A 15,166-nucleotide genomic window follows, 5' to 3' on the forward strand; every position below is an offset into this window, starting at 1 on the left:
CAAACTTAGTGCATTTATACACACTTAAGTTTTTGCAGGGCCCTTGTATTTGTTGAAATTAAAATAAGCAAGAAATTGCCAAATTTATAGCAAGTCTGACAAACAGACAACTTAGCATTGCATTTAAAATATTCCAGTCCAGGAACCGCATGCTGCACTTCAAACGATTTCTGGGCCAGTTTATGAGCTGTTAGCCAATGCGTCGCCCCCAGCTATTTATAAATGCACCTAACTGGAAAAGTTTTCATCCTCGAGACTAATGAGAATGAAAAAAAAATAATGTTCAGTTATTACAGTTTGTGTTAGAGGGAGTTTCTTCCCGTATGAGGTCTTGGGGTAACTGCTCTTTCGGCTGCTCAATAAACCCCGTCCCGACAGCCGTTCGTAAACTGTTTAAAACATCTGTGTGACAACTGTAATGTCTGTGATGGGTGCTCCACTGCAGGTATTTCACATTTACATGAAAATCAACAACGTGTGTGCACTCGCGAATATTTTTTGTGTTTTCATACTTACTAGTTATTTGTACCAAAAAAGAAAATGCACTGCATTGGCTTCTTAAGTGCTGGCCGCTTCACTTCCTTGGTAGGATTGGCGACCTGCAAAAAAAAAAAAAAAGAGCACTCAATTCCACGTCCTACACCAACACACAACAGCTGTAACTAATCATTCAAGCGCTATTCATGCAATCTCACTTTGAATTATTCGCAAAATCGACACTCGTGATGCACTGCAGTCGATAACAAACTCAATCCTTCCAAACTGCAACGAGAGACGCGGCCGACCGTGCCGGCGTACTTCGCAAACAGCCCGTCCCCACGGACTGGAGTTTTGGCGGAATTCGTTAAGCCTAAGCGCAGAGAGTCAGACGAGAGGCCCACTTTAAATCCGCATTTTTCCTGAACTTCCGGCGAATCACACAAATGTTATACGTCACACTTAAACAACAGACATGGTGGTTTGATTATAGTGCATTTTCAAACGTTGTGAGGTGATGTAAAGGTAGATTACACTGTTGTAGTTTTGAATTTGAATGATCGCTGTTAAGGTGAAGTGAACAAAGCCGAATTACCTTGCCCGGCCAGGGAGAAAACCCCTTCATTTTGGCCCTGAAAGGTAAAAAATGGGTTAGTAGAGATGTAATTTACCATGTAAAATACAATTCGGTGAAGAAATTTAATTTTCACGGCCGAAATTCAAAAATTCCTCACCATACTGGGTCTCCTATGTTGTATTTGGTCGCCATGCTGGATGATGAGCAACGCGGTGGCTGCTGGGATAGGAAAACAATCGCAGACCTTTCCACGGCCGTTTTCAATGTGTGTTTCAGACGTTATTCTTCATCAAGGCTGCCATTTATATTTAACAAAGATTAAAATACAGCGTAATTATTAGTACAAATTGTTTTTGTAATGCTCTATAAGCATGACAAAACTATTTTACTTTCTGCGAAGTTAATATCAAAGTGGGCGTCTCCGATGTCGAGGCGAAAGTGGCGGTTATTTTTCGAAGTTCTTGTTTCGGTTGGATGCTTGGATGAGCGTGTTGTGAATTCTTAGTACTCGCAAACATTGTGTTGCGTGTTCATGCATGAACTGCTTGTTATCTTTCCATGTGCCGCGTCAGATTCGATGCACTTTTCGGGTAAACATAATATTCGATATATGACTGACACATGCCCTTTCCCAATTGCATGTTCAAGATGCTGCACAGCTTTTTTAACAGCTGCTGCACAGGCGCACCTGTGACAGTTCACGTGCACATACACATAGCCTTTATACCTGATTGAGCAGGTTGTCATCAAGAAGCTCCGGTAAAAAGTCATGTTGTACATCAAATATGGGTGATATGTCAAAAAGCATACATGTGGAAGTTAGAATTTTGTCGGTGTTTATTACTTGCCCGTTTCATTTTTCTTTTCCTCGGGGAAATATTTTACGTTTTTTTTTTTTGTGCACAGTCTGCTTCTATCCTTACAACAGTGTGCATTTTCTCAAAACCTCCTTAGAGCAGATGTATCTCTTCCCCAAGAAAAACTAGCATTACATACGCTATTGAATTATACACAGTATATGCTACTTACCTTACACTCCGAAACCTCAGTTCTAAGCTGCCACTGCGTAAAGTCGAATCTATGCTTACGGCTTTTTGACATAAATGTTTTTTCCAAGTCTTGTTCTTCACGAAATCTGTATGTCACGCATTCCAGCAAGAGTCACAAATATTTGTGCAACATGTGTGCCTATCGCCCAGATAACTGACATGTACAGACACAGGTGTGAGAATAAGGCAATATATTCACATACAATATGTACAGGATGAAAACTCGTAGAAAAAATCCATACTGTCATGTTACATTTTCTTCCTGAAAAAGAAAAAGGACACAAGAAACATTATCAATGGCACATTCATTTGTTACTTGTCATGCAATACGAATAATGCAGTTGAAAGATTGCAATTTGTAATTTCAAACTTTTCGAACCACACGTTTCCCTGTTCACGCTGGTTACACGTTGGTCCGACCTAGTTAAAGCGACGCATCTTTCTAGAAATAAAACTCTGCACGTAGGGGGTGGGCGGTCGGATTTCACCCTAATGTTTCACCCTAATGCACCACCAAACAGTACAATTTTGCGGGGTGAGGGGTGAACTCCCAGAACTTCCTCCCGTCTACATCACTGGAGACCATGTTCCTTTATGTGGGTCCTCATCGACGATAATGGAATGTCCTGGAGAGCTGGATATGCTGGGATGCTCCTCAGCCCGTGCTCTCACTCTAGGACTCTGTCGATAGAACTGAAGCCTCTTCTGGTGGCACTTGTCCATAGCAGGTGAGTCCGTCGTTGTCCGCGGACCACGCTTTATGTTGTGAGGCAATTATGATGACTGATGCCAGGGTGGTCGGCACGTGAGTAAATTTTGCCCATGTGAGAGTTCTTCAACATGCATCGAAACCCCCTCAGACGGACTCCACACATGAAGTCGTTCACATGTGGCGTAGACATGTTGTAGCTTAGAACGACACGCCTAAGGAACTTGCATCGTCCCACAAACGTGCTGGTGCCCTTTTCCGGGTTGGAACCTGTAATCTCGGAATAAGTAGACAGACACGTTGCCCACTGCCCCACCGGGGCCGGTGGTCGATTATGCTTACAACTGCAGCCCTATGGACCTGTTTCGGTTCTGCGAGTGTAAAACATCTTTATCCAGTGATGCTGCCTGTAGCACGTAAACTAATTACTTTATGAAAGCTGTGAAAAATACTGGACAGCACACAACAAGGCAACAAAAACAACAGAAACGTTGTAGTAACGTTGTAGAAACGTTGAAAAAGTGTTGAGGCAACAAAAACGCATTTTCCTGCTGTCGATGTGACAACAGAAATTTGAAAACACTCTGTTTACTTACTTTTTCTTGAAAGGAGGGGGTCTAAGCAACTTGCCACCTTCCACAGCTGCTTCCATGTTGTCAACAATCGACCCAATGCTCATGTCAGATGATAATGGAGGTGAATCGCTCACAATGACTATTTCCTCGTCAGGTTCTAGTGTCCTAAAGGAACAGAAGTAGACTTAGTACCTTTAAATAATGTACGAGGGCATGGCTGTAGAACGGCAGAGGAAAAATACATCCCCCCTTTTTATTTATTTATTTATTTACTTATTTACGGATACTGCCGGCAGTCAGTTGACGGCCAAGTCAGGTAAAAGCAAGATATGCACAATGCTAACTAGGCTTCCGACTTTTCAGTTTTATCCGATACACTCCGATAAACTCTCTCAGATGTTTTTTTGCGAAACTTCGGATTTATCAGATAAACTCCGACTTTTCCAGCGCCCACGGGGCGCCCTTAAGGTTTTCCCCCCTCTTCCGCACCTAGTTTTCGACTTCAAACTGATTCGCAACTAAAAAAAAAGAAAAGGTCAGAAGTGGTAGCCTCCTTCAAGGTCGCTGGACGCATGAATGACCCAAAAGGAGGACACTAGACACACTTGTCCCATCTGTTCTATATATCCTCGACCCTAGTGACCCTACTTGACCCCGGTTACTGGGCTAGTTTGGCACAGAACAGTTCTGTGTTCGTCACAGCTGCTACTCATTTTGAGTCTGGGCACCATTCGCAATTGGTGCATATATGCTCGTTTTTACTTCAATAGCTCTGGGTATTAAAACATCCGTCCGTTACATCGTGTGGTCCCAGTCACTTTAGCACATCTTTCCTCGCATTGTCTCCGCAATGACTGCTCCGCAATACTCCGAAATCGGCGCCGTTCATTTTTCAGACTTTTTAATCCTCCAAGAAATTCCGAATTTCCGAAAAGTCGAAAACTCCTCTAAACACCCTTCCGAATTTTCCCAAATGAAAACTACGAAAACTCGGAACCCTAATGATAACCAAAAATAAAAGCTAAACACACACACACACAGAAAAAGCTGAACAATACACGAATAGCAGAATAATAACGCGAGACATAAGTTCACTCGACAGGAATACCATTCAGGGCAGAACAAAAACAGGACACATAAATCCACTCAACAGGAATACTAAGATAAATGTTCGATAGCCAATGAAAATGAGGATGCTCAAAAAATTTCTGTAACCTCTGCTGGAAAAATATGAGACATCCTACCTCGAACGAAGCTCACAGGTGAGCAAGAATTTCAGTCACTCGAGCTCTCCGATCAGCCAATGGGGAATTCGAAAGGCTTCCGTTACTGATTTTTAAATCTAATTAAGTCTAATTTAAGTCGCAATAGAACACTCAGTTCCACACCCTGACTGAGTCGAATCCTTGCGTTGTGGCTGCTGTAAAGGCCATTTTATGGAGTCCTCATCCTTCAGTGTTTGACTCTGCTCCATTGTCTGCAACACACCGTGCAGTTCTTCCAACTGCAAAGCTGCTTCGTCCGCGTCACCGGATGGTTCCTCGAGGTCGTCCGAAGTCGGGAACTGGATTTCGGACAGCGGTTCTTCTTTTACCCTGTCGAACAACTGTCAACTCAGTCAACAACGTCAGTCAAAATCAGTCACTGAGGAAACAGTTAAGAAATGCGGATATTCTTGATACAGAACTCGGAAGGCAACGCTTCTTCAATTCGTTTTGAGACTATAATATGGACGAGTGGTTCTAAAAGATAGTTCAATTACTTTAGAATTGTTTTTAATTGGGCAGTACTATAGAGTACAAGAAACCGAACTTTGCATGATCACCGACCCTTCATAATCAAAGGAACAGGAAGTGAAGAGACCACTGGTAGCATTTTTCCAGATGTGCATTGCTCTATACACATTGTGCAAAAAGACAAATTTTTCATGCTAAGATGGATAATGCTGACAACCTGTCACCTTCTGCTATGTGTTCATGTGTCTGACTATTGGTTATTGGGACTAAATACCAAAATTTTGGACACTGCTTACAGAAGAGTAAGATAAGACAACACGAAACCAACCATGCTGCTTTTCAGATATGTTAACTGCCAATATTGATTGTCCTCATCAGCCCAATGGTGAACAATACAACGGCTCTTAAAAGTAAAAAGGGGCTTCCTGCACGTGATTTTATCGAGCTGTTCCTGTTTGTTAACCTAAGGACAACAATCAAAGGTTAGGGATCATTCAATAGAATGCAGCTAACAAAGCACATTTTTTCTGTCAGTAGGTCACATTGTATATTGTGCAGCTGTACTCTTTCAAACGGGCACTACTTTTGTAACTTGCTGGAGAAAGGCAAGGGCTTTAAAGTCACATATTTCACATAATATATTTCATTCCACTCTTTTTCACGAAAAGTGACTTCCGGCTGGTCTACGATTTTCAACGTACCTGACGTTTCTATAGTCGTCGGACGAGCTGCCTTGCGGAACTTTAACTCTCTCATACGTTTCATGGAGCAACTTGCACGTTTTTATCATGTGTTTGTGGTAATTCAGGATTCGGTCCTGAAAAAACTGGTTGAGCACATTCAAGCCCGGTATTCCACACTCATTCAGTGCATGCTCCAAAGAGTCCTGAAAATATAATGATACAGGATGTATAACTCCAGTGTGTGTACAACGCAAAATCATTGCACTTAAACATGACTGGGCTTCACAACCAACACTTCCGGTACTCCTTCAATATTTTTACGTGTTGAGCATAAGTAGACCCTGATGTTTTAGGGTTAAACCCGATTTTTCCCCGAATTCGCACCCCGAATTGAGGTTCACCTATCTAGGGTTAAACCCGATTTCTACCTGCAAAACTGCACCTAGGCTAGGCACCTCAAGGCATCGACATACTAGTTTCTCACAAAATATGCAACTGCCCCTTACTTCTGGCACTCTGGATAAACGGTACAGTGAACGTTTATTCTACAATAATGCCCGATTTCTCCCCGAACTCAGTTTGATGGTAATTTTTCTGCCCGAATTTGCATGAATTTTCAACATCAATTTATTGACCCGATTTCTACCCCCCTAATTTGTAAAAATATAAAACCCGAAAACGTCAGGGTCTAAGCATAAGCCACATTAGGTACAAGTCTCACCACAAATCCAGTCTGTCCCGTGAGAGCCTCACGGTCGACTGTGACTCTCAGTTGCAAGCACAGCCTCTGGTAGAATTCGTTGCAGACGTCTGTCAATACTTCCAACACCGACTCTGTCGCTGCTAGAAAACCACGAACCCCCATGTTAACTGCCGACAAATGTTATGCGTTATTTTTAAATCGCTGTGACATACTATCGTATCCAATGTGAGCGCAAATCACTGCGACCGCTCTTCGAAGTACAGCCCTGTTGACGTCGGGACTCAGCTCTGTGGGCGCCTTATATGGGGACTTTGGTCTGGAAAATGACAGGTTTTACCGTGACACGGAACACTACCGAATATACTCGAGTTCCGATATGCGGCAAATCAAATGTCATACTTCTCAAATTTGATGTCTAACATTCCTGCAGCCCTCGGTTCTGTCAAGCCGGGAATCTTTGGCTCCGGAGGCATGTCAGGGAGATATTCTGCTTCGACTGGTTTCTGTGAAGGATAAAGTGGTATATCAGATATACAAGCATAACCAAACAGAATGGAAAACACCAAACTCACGATGTCCTTATCCTGCTGTTGAACAATGTTCAAGAGCGCTTGTACTTTTTTGGCGTGCTGGAGCAAAGCTATGGTATGCCCTGTTATAGGGTCAATTGCGCTGCATTCGGGTGACAACCTGCATATTTTCGTAGCGTCAGGTGATGGGTCAAAAGACTTTACGCCTTCATTCTGAATTCAACTTCACTAAGACACCAAGGTAGCGAATACTCACGGGAAAGACAGCTCGTCCCGCTGTGATGGTTGGTACAGATCTGCGCCTTCGATTGGAACGGGACGTGGCTTTGTAATTTGTTCACGTTCAATCGCGGCGATACCTGATTCAGTGTCAGGAATCGAGGGAAGATCCCCCCAGTGTTGGTGCGGCATTTTCGACGTTATCCTTCAAGCACGCGTGGATCTCATGTGCTTGAGGACAGCTCACGTTGCCGTTGAGCATGTATGTATAAGTACTCTATAAGCTGATGTAAGCGCAGGGTCATTATTGTGCAGACCTATACAGTAAAGAGACAAAAAACGATGTAAACAAACGGCTTGTGCTTCCTGGCGATCCCGATGGCTAAATAGTTGGATTGGATTGGATTTCATGCTGCCAGTGCTGCCAGCATGCAAGAGCAGAAATTCGCTGCAAGGCGAGGATTCATACAAAACACCCAGTACGCTAGGAAATTGACCTTGTTGTTTTCTGCTCGCTGCAAAAGTTATTTGTGTTAGAGAGGATCTTACAGAATATTGGTGCGCCAAAGCTGGGACGGTCAGCATAATAAAATAAACAGCAGGTTTCACGGGTTCAATCCCAGCCGAGGACGGCGGCAATGTGGGGGAGGCAAACATTGCCCGCTTGCACGAAACTTCTGCTAGGATCCTAATCTTGAGTCATTTCCTTTGGCGCAGCTCTGGCAGTGCATTTCGCTGATAAAAAAAAGTTTACATCAGTAGCACGTGACAGAAGCACTAGCAAGGCTGCGCTAAAGGACATTCCTCAAGGTTAGGATCCTAGCAGAAGTTTCGTGCAAGCGGGCCCAGCACCGTGTGCCGGAGCACGGAGAGAGCGATCGAGGGCCCGTGGCCGGAGATTTCCGGCGCACGTCTAAAGAACCCCAGGTCGTCGAAATTATCCGCAGTCCTAACAGGGGCGGATCCAGGATTTTTCTGAGGGGGCGGGGGGTCCTACCTCGGATAGCATGCTGCTACACTGTCAAGGTCAATTGAAACTCTATGTAAGGACAGAAATTGATGAGGGCCAGTACATCCGGACCCCCCTTCAGATCCGCCCCTGAGTCCTTACCCTGCGGCACGTGCAGCATGTATACAGATTCACCTTACGTGTCAATCTACTCCCGATTATTATTAAACCGCCGATTTCCAGACGAGTGTCGGCCCAGGACTCATACTAAGCCCCCCCAGTCCTTCCTGCTGTCCTCTATCAATGTGTCCGTGTCTGTACGCCCCTCATAGCCACCGCTGCTTCGCAGCGCTGACACGGAATTCAAAAAAGAAAGATGGGAGGAAATAAATAACCGACAACTATCCCGATAAATAATGTAACGATGCGTCGTTCTTGCCTCCGGGTCTCCTCTTGTACACTCTTAAAAATGAACTTCACCGCATAGCATGCTTATGATTGGCGCAGAGCATGCTACACTGTAAACTTTTTCACACCTTCGTGACGTTGCCCACATATGTGAGGCCGACAACGGCAAGCCCTATCACCACCACCACCACCACCACCACCACCTTTTCACACCTTTAAAGGTGTGCGCTATGCACATTCAATCTGGTTGCGTAACATTGCATCTCCAGGATGACATTTAACAAAATTCGGAAAGCATTACTAAAGATCAAGTGTCAGTGCAAATCTTGCTTTCATTATGTCTTGGATATCGTAGGTACGAGCTAATGCATATATGCATCGCTATCGATAATCGAGCACGCGCAAGTGTCTACAATACTGTTGAACAATGTTGAGATGTTGCAAGACTGAATTTTTGGAGGACAGACAACACTCGAGTAAAGAAAATTTGTGCGAAACCGTGCTCTTCATGATGTTACCAAAATTACACCTAAAAAGGCGTGCGCCATGCACGCTATTACACCTTTAAAGGTGTGAAAAGATTTAGAGTGTATGCGGTGAAGTTCATTTTTAAGAGTGCATTCGTGTGACTTCCCGAACACGGATTGGGGGGCATTGCACTATGGAGCTGTCCACCCCGACCATCGGAGTTACAGTGACTTCTAGCCACCGCACTGGAGTTGTCCAGTTGTCCTAAACCTCCGACAGTGACGTAGGCGTAGGCAGAAGTATATTTCGGGAAGGGTTCTATATGGCAACTCTACATGGGCGAGAAGGATTTCACCCCCGTTTCCCTCTCCCAAACGATTTCAAAAAAAGGGGGGGGGGGTCTGAGCCCACTCTTGGCTACGTCACTGATCTTCGCCATACTCAACCATACTGTCAGTCACGTATGAGGGGGTATCGGTTCAACTTTGTCCACCTGCCGCTGGTGGGGTACTGTTATGTCCCCATTACCTCCCCCACTGGGATTACCTTCGCTATGTGTACTTTAAAAAAATAATAATAATAATGGCGAAGTGAGATCGATTTCTTAACTCGTTAAATGGAGTGTTAGTGAAAGGTTCAGCGAATTCGTCCTGGAGAAACAGGCAGAAACAGAAACGCTGGAAGTTTCCACCCTTTCTTCACGTGACGAATCGAAAGTGCCGATGGTGTGTTGTTTCCCCAATTTTCCTGTCAATTTCGGAAGCTGAGGCGCCCTGAGGTGCGTGAGGGACTCTTCCCTGCCTCTTCAAAGAGAAGGAATGCGCATATATCCCCTTCTATTTTTCCTCCCCTGACATTCTATCTTTTCCTTTTCATTGAGGTTTTTCAATTGCTTTCAAAAATTGCTTATCGATGAGCAATTTAACGCACACACACACAAAGAAGAATAAGAAGAAGAAAAAAGAAAAAGAAAACAACGCTGGAAGAAAATACCCGTCTCCGCGCCCCTCGATCCTCCTAAATTTACCGGCATCCTGTCTACTTCCCTCCAGATGCTGGACGTCGTCCCTCCATGTTATATCCGCTTTAGGCAACCTTCCTAAAAAAAGGAACTCATTATATTAATGAGGAGAGAACCGTCTTAGTATTTTTCCTACCCATGAACTCGAACTCCAGGAAGATCCTATCGTAGAAGCTTCTTTGATCTCGGGCTCCCGCGAAATTCTGGTGGAATATCGCAAATATTAATTTCGCGCACGGGAATACTTGATGAAGGTTACTTTCATCTCACTGAACATTTTCGTCTCGAATATGAACTTGCTTTCGGTAATCCTACAAATCCCTTATTAACACTTCAAATTCTTCACGGGCGCTCGTCAACGCTATTAAAGCTGGCGAATATGTTTTTCTTTGTGTGTGAATGTCTTTTTCTTAAAAGTGGTAGTTTCTTGATATTTGTAGTCCATTACACCATTTCTTCACACCAAAGTAGTGACGAAAAAAGAAAGATTTTTTTGTGATATTTTTATACTATTTTTCTGAATGGGGCGCTCGGCGAGATACAAACCCTCGAACACGTCGTCCGCCGTAAAGCTCTGACGTCCAAGAGCTAGCGCTACGAGCATTCCCATTGGTTGTCGGGAGCATGTGACCTCTCCCCTCGCTGCTTCACTATAGCGGAACGTCTGCGGTGATGTCAGAAACGGGTCAGTTTCGGTGTTCGTGGTGCTAAAGTCCCGGGATCACTCTCACCTATTTACTCTGTGATCCAGGGACTTTAGGCGGTGCCAGTGCCGTGTATGCCAAAGGGAGTCTGGCCACTAATGGGACCTGCCTATACCTGAAGTTCCACCCACTTTTAGAGTTCTCTGGCCAATCACGAGCCAAAATACAGCTCGCTATTAATCCCAGGCTATCCAAGCTATATATTACCTGTATTCACTGGGTGCCGACATTTTCAGGAAACTGGATTGGATTAGATTGAATAGGATATTCCCTGATGACCTACCAACATAATGGATTTTGCGTCCACTTTTAAGGGCGCCATCTGGATGGAGAGGGGCATGTCGAGAAGACGCAGAACAGCAGAAGTGTTTGCTAGCAGAAGTGATTGGTGATTGGCTGGTCACGTGTCATTCACTCAAGAGTGACACATGCTAAAGACTTTTCTGTGGATATCATCAAACCACCTACAAGAAATGGAGCTGCAGGCGACAAAGTCATCACATAGCTCCAGCAAACACCCAGTTGGAAGAAGAAGAAGAAGGCTGGCAGAATTGATTGTTGGAACGGACTGCCGGTACTATGTGTATTTTAACTATAAAACATAACACGATTGAATGAAGAACGGGCAAAGGTGCGTATATGAATAAAAGTCTGTCATATAATGCTAATTGTTGGCCATCCGTTGCGTTTGTCTTGCTCTATGCTTACGATCGCTGTCGTTACTGGGCCTAACAAGGACGACGAAACGTACTATTTTCAGGTAGACACCGACACTGGAGCGTAATTTAAAGATGATTTGCAAGATAATTGCAACAGAATGTACACTTACGGAACGAAATTGAAGTAATTTGTGAAAAAAGTTTGTAATGAAATCATCTCTCCGCCGTTCCAAGCTACGCCGCCATTTTCGGGAAAATTTTGGTGTCATGGCGGCCCGCATAGGAAACAGCAGCCAATGAAAAACGCTCAATTTGATTGACTGCTCGAGCCTCTCTTTCATGCTCCTCCTAATGGCCAGACTCCCTTTGGCATTGCTACGCCCCTATTGGCCATTTTGCTGTGTAATGAATGGTGAATTCGGGTGGTCATTTCATGACAACATGGCCCGGCGCTCAGAGATTGTTCGCGGTGGATCACGTGATCGTCGCCACCCTAACATGAATGCCAGAAATCTGGCGGTTTTAACCGCTTGGATTACGCTAGGGGCGCTGCGGTCGCTCATCCTCGGGTTTCGTCGTCTGCTAACCCACGGAACTTCGACGTTGTGGCTAATGCGGCCAATGCGGTCCCTCGCATCCCTTGCAGTGCGGATGTGACGACACCGGATATAGTTGGGCAACCCGCAGCTCGGACGTTTCGAGACCGGGCGAAAAAAGTGCTAGCTGGCAAACTCCTGCTCTCGGAAAGCGCCACGCGAACTTTGCTTCACTTTGCTTCGCTTTGACCAAGCGAACATGACTGCTCGGGATCTGGCAAAAAGAAGTTGCTACGAAATGACCACCCGAATTCGCCATTAGTATGCAGGTTCACATCGGTGCAATTATATATTGTCTTTCACATTCCTTTGGCATTACATACGACGACCTGTAAAAGATGGGGGAAACCCCACAGTCGAGCATATTGAAATAGACAACCTTCGTGGTGCAGGTGACACCGACTTTTCTTTTTGTTCGCTTTCTTCGCGACATGCAAGACTGAGGATGCTCCAACGTTCCCGGCAGTGCATCTAATTCTTTTTTTTTTTTTTTTTTTTTGTCTTCGAGCAAGCCGAAAGACAAACAGCGCCAGAAGACGCATGAAAACGAGAATAAGCAGAAGATAAAAATGACCACCTGGGCAATGTAATTTATTTTTCGCGGCATTCCGTCGTCGAAAGCATGACGACCAGGCAGTCGATAACAGCGTGCTGTCCAACGGTGACCATAATAAATAGAGCGACCTTTGCTGACACGCTGGCGTTGCATTGATCAACATCCAACGATGGTAATGACGCAAGGTTGACGATTGTCGTATGCATAGATCGTTATCGACGTCTTCCGATTGCGGTGCGACAACAACTGAAGGAGGCGCGCACGGCGGCTCACCGCGGGTTTCTGTGTGATTGTCGTTGTATAGCGTTTGAGAAGACATCTAGAAAACGATGCTCGAAATGGAACGGGTATAGAAAGCAATTAAGTAAGGCCAGTGCCTCCAAGTAGTTTCTTAGGAGGTATGCATGACAGTCACATATATCTGAGGTCTCTCTCTCTCTCTCTCTTTTTTTTTTTTTTTGGTGGGGGGTGCTGAGAAAATCTCTGGACCAGCCCTACACTATGTCTCGCACTGGTATTGGCAGAAATAATCCTTTTTCTTCTTCTTTCTTTTCTTTTTTTTTGTTTGTTGCGAAGTACCTTAATCGTGTGACTTGCAAAAGCCATTACTGTGCACAGTTCCATAGAAGCGTAAACCGCAGAATTATCTAGAACCCCTGGGGTTCTTATATTGTTTGAACCACTATATGATATCTGTAGAATAATGGGATAATGGGAATAATGGGAATATCCGCTGCTGCTTCCAAAGCGGGAATGCCCGACCTCGACCCGCGCAGAACGCTTTCAGCGACTTCGCTAGGCCGAGGCAGGAAACACCGTATTGGATGAGTTTATGTTGTTTCATGAATTTATTACGTTGTGTTACGTTTTAATAGAGAGTCTTAGTACATCGTACTCTATCGCCTTTGCGTACGCAAGGGATAGCGTACAGTGTACTAAGACTCTCTATTATGTTTATTTTGAGCTCGTTCCAACACCGACGATCGATTTCACAACTGGGCGCCAGAAGGTTTCTTCCTTATTACTACCGAGCAACAGCTATACGGCACGCTTTGTCTAATGATGCACGCAGCTCAGCTTTTACGTTCCTGATCCGCGAGTTTTATGCGGTGCAGGGCATCGTCCATGTGTTGCAACCCGCCGTACATTTTTCTGCGGACTTTACAGCTGCCACACGCGACCCAAATACGAGATCATGACCCTTACGTAACTTGATGGACGTGTACCTCGTAACCCGAGCCGTCGTGGGAAGAGGACAGATATGTTGTGTACGTGATTTATATTCCCCTCAGGTGGGCGTTTAAGGACATTTAACACGCTTCGCGGAGCTGATCATTTCAGTGTGCCCCCAACGAATATGCGACGCATGTGACGGTCTCGTGTTCATCTAGAAGACTGCGGTGATTTGTTGAGCAGAATTTCGCAAACAGTATCTTTGGCACAATGCAAAAAATATATTTCATTATGCACTGAACATACACTCTAAATAATTTTACACCTTAAAGGGTGTAAAAGAACATGTGCATGGCGCACACCTTTTAAGGTGTAACGGAACACCATCAAGAAATCAAGTGTGTAATTGTATGGAAGGGTGTAATGTAACCTGGAGACCATAGAAGAGGCAGCTGGAAATTATTACAGCTTCACTGCGAAAATATAGTGTTTCTAGTTTTTACAGAAGGCACATGCTTGGTAGTTTGGAGTGTCATTCTGGCTATCTTGGCATCACTCTGCGATCACAGCCATGCAAAATATTCTTTAAAAAGTCAAGAATATACTTTTCTCACACTGAACTTGTAATACTTTCCAGGTATACTACTCAGATGTACCCTGTGTGAAGCAAAAATAGGACATTGCAGACACATGTTGCACAGGTGCACAGGTTATAGGTGATTGATGTGGGTATATGCGGGCATCATACATATCAGACACAATCACAAGAACTGAATAGTTATGCTTTTATTAGGTTGACATTATGCCATGCAGCATACCTATCCTACATTACGTAGGCATGAAGGTATTCAAACGTATCACTTAATACAGCTTTATCACATAGTAGTAATTTTATATTTCCCAGTCATCTAACCTTGAGGGGTTAGATGACAGTGTACCAAATGTTGAGTAACTGTGCATTTGGTCTTTATATCACAACTTGTATCACAAGCTTAAGGTCTGAGTACCACAAGCACTCCAACGCTGCACAGGAACAGGAATACATTTAGCCTGTGTAATGGAGCCTGTCCCACCTCCAAATACACCCTCTGTTGCACCCTCATCACACCCTCCTGACAATGTCTCATAAAAGGGTATAATTCACTATAGTTACACCCTCGAAAATTTTCAAGCCAAGGTTCTAGGGTGTAAGATAGGTGTAATACATGAGAATACACCAATTTTACACCTTTAAAGGTGTGAAAATATTTAGAGTGTATCCGGACATTTTTCGTTAAGCACAATGAAAAAAAGAAAATACGCTGCACGGCGACGACATGGCGACTGCGCACGACACAGGATTGTTGACAATATTCCATTGCTTTCAGTCGCCAT

At 44.3% G+C, this 15,166-nt stretch overlaps 3 protein-coding genes across 5 annotated transcripts in view; 1 reads left to right on the forward strand and 2 right to left on the reverse strand.

Moving 5' to 3' along the window:
• Positions 1-1,286, reverse strand: part of LOC135394876 (cytokine-like nuclear factor N-PAC) — a 31,092-nt gene extending 29,806 nt beyond the window's left edge. For both annotated transcript variants that reach the window (XM_064625916.1, XM_064625915.1), the window contains exons 1-3: positions 1,212-1,286; positions 1,073-1,109; positions 517-599 (exon numbers count right to left, since the gene is read on the reverse strand). In XM_064625916.1, the coding sequence (XP_064481986.1) occupies positions 517-599; positions 1,073-1,109; positions 1,212-1,246 (155 nt within the window). In that variant the 5' untranslated portion in view covers positions 1,247-1,286. The remainder of the gene's footprint in view (positions 1-516; positions 600-1,072; positions 1,110-1,211) is intronic.
• Positions 1,287-2,279: 993 nt separating this feature from the next.
• On the reverse strand, positions 2,280-7,639 carry LOC135394878 (STAGA complex 65 subunit gamma-like). 2 transcript variants are annotated; one of them, XM_064625920.1, is made up of 9 exons: positions 7,296-7,639; positions 7,082-7,199; positions 6,909-7,012; positions 6,722-6,825; positions 6,528-6,646; positions 5,825-6,009; positions 4,776-4,982; positions 3,409-3,552; positions 2,280-2,365 (listed from the first exon to the last, which is right to left on the reverse strand). In XM_064625920.1, the coding sequence occupies exons 1-9, from the start codon at positions 7,448-7,450 to the stop codon at positions 2,353-2,355; spliced, it is 1,149 nt and encodes a 382-aa protein (XP_064481990.1). In that variant the 5' UTR covers positions 7,451-7,639; the 3' UTR covers positions 2,280-2,352. The 2 variants fall into 2 exon arrangements, with proteins under 2 accessions (XP_064481990.1, XP_064481989.1); XM_064625919.1 differs by having other exon boundaries at positions 6,528-6,649.
• The window catches only part of LOC135394877 (lysosome membrane protein 2-like), a 76,535-nt gene continuing 64,169 nt past the window's right edge, over positions 2,801-15,166 (forward strand). The window contains exon 1 of the mRNA XM_064625918.1: positions 2,801-2,831. The gene's annotated coding sequence lies outside the window, so the exon portion shown is untranslated. The remainder of the gene's footprint in view (positions 2,832-15,166) is intronic.

The sequence above is a fragment of the Ornithodoros turicata genome, chromosome 5 (genome assembly GCF_037126465.1).
Source record: "Ornithodoros turicata isolate Travis chromosome 5, ASM3712646v1, whole genome shotgun sequence".
Taxonomy (NCBI): Eukaryota; Metazoa; Arthropoda; class Arachnida; order Ixodida; family Argasidae; genus Ornithodoros; species Ornithodoros turicata.

What these genes read in the sequence shown, in the direction of transcription:
- LOC135394878 (XM_064625919.1), bottom strand. Translation starts at nt 7,450, where the DNA reads ATGCCGCACCAACACTGGGGGGATCTTCCCTCGATTCCTGACACTGAA. An exon ending in CGGGACGAGCTGTCTTTCCC is followed by an intron (nt 7,200 to 7,295) that starts GTGAGTATTCGC and finishes GAAAATATGCAG; the next exon opens with GTTGTCACCCGAATGCAGCG. An exon ending in AACAGCAGGATAAGGACATC is followed by an intron (nt 7,013 to 7,081) that starts GTGAGTTTGGTG and finishes TATCCTTCACAG; the next exon opens with AAACCAGTCGAAGCAGAATA.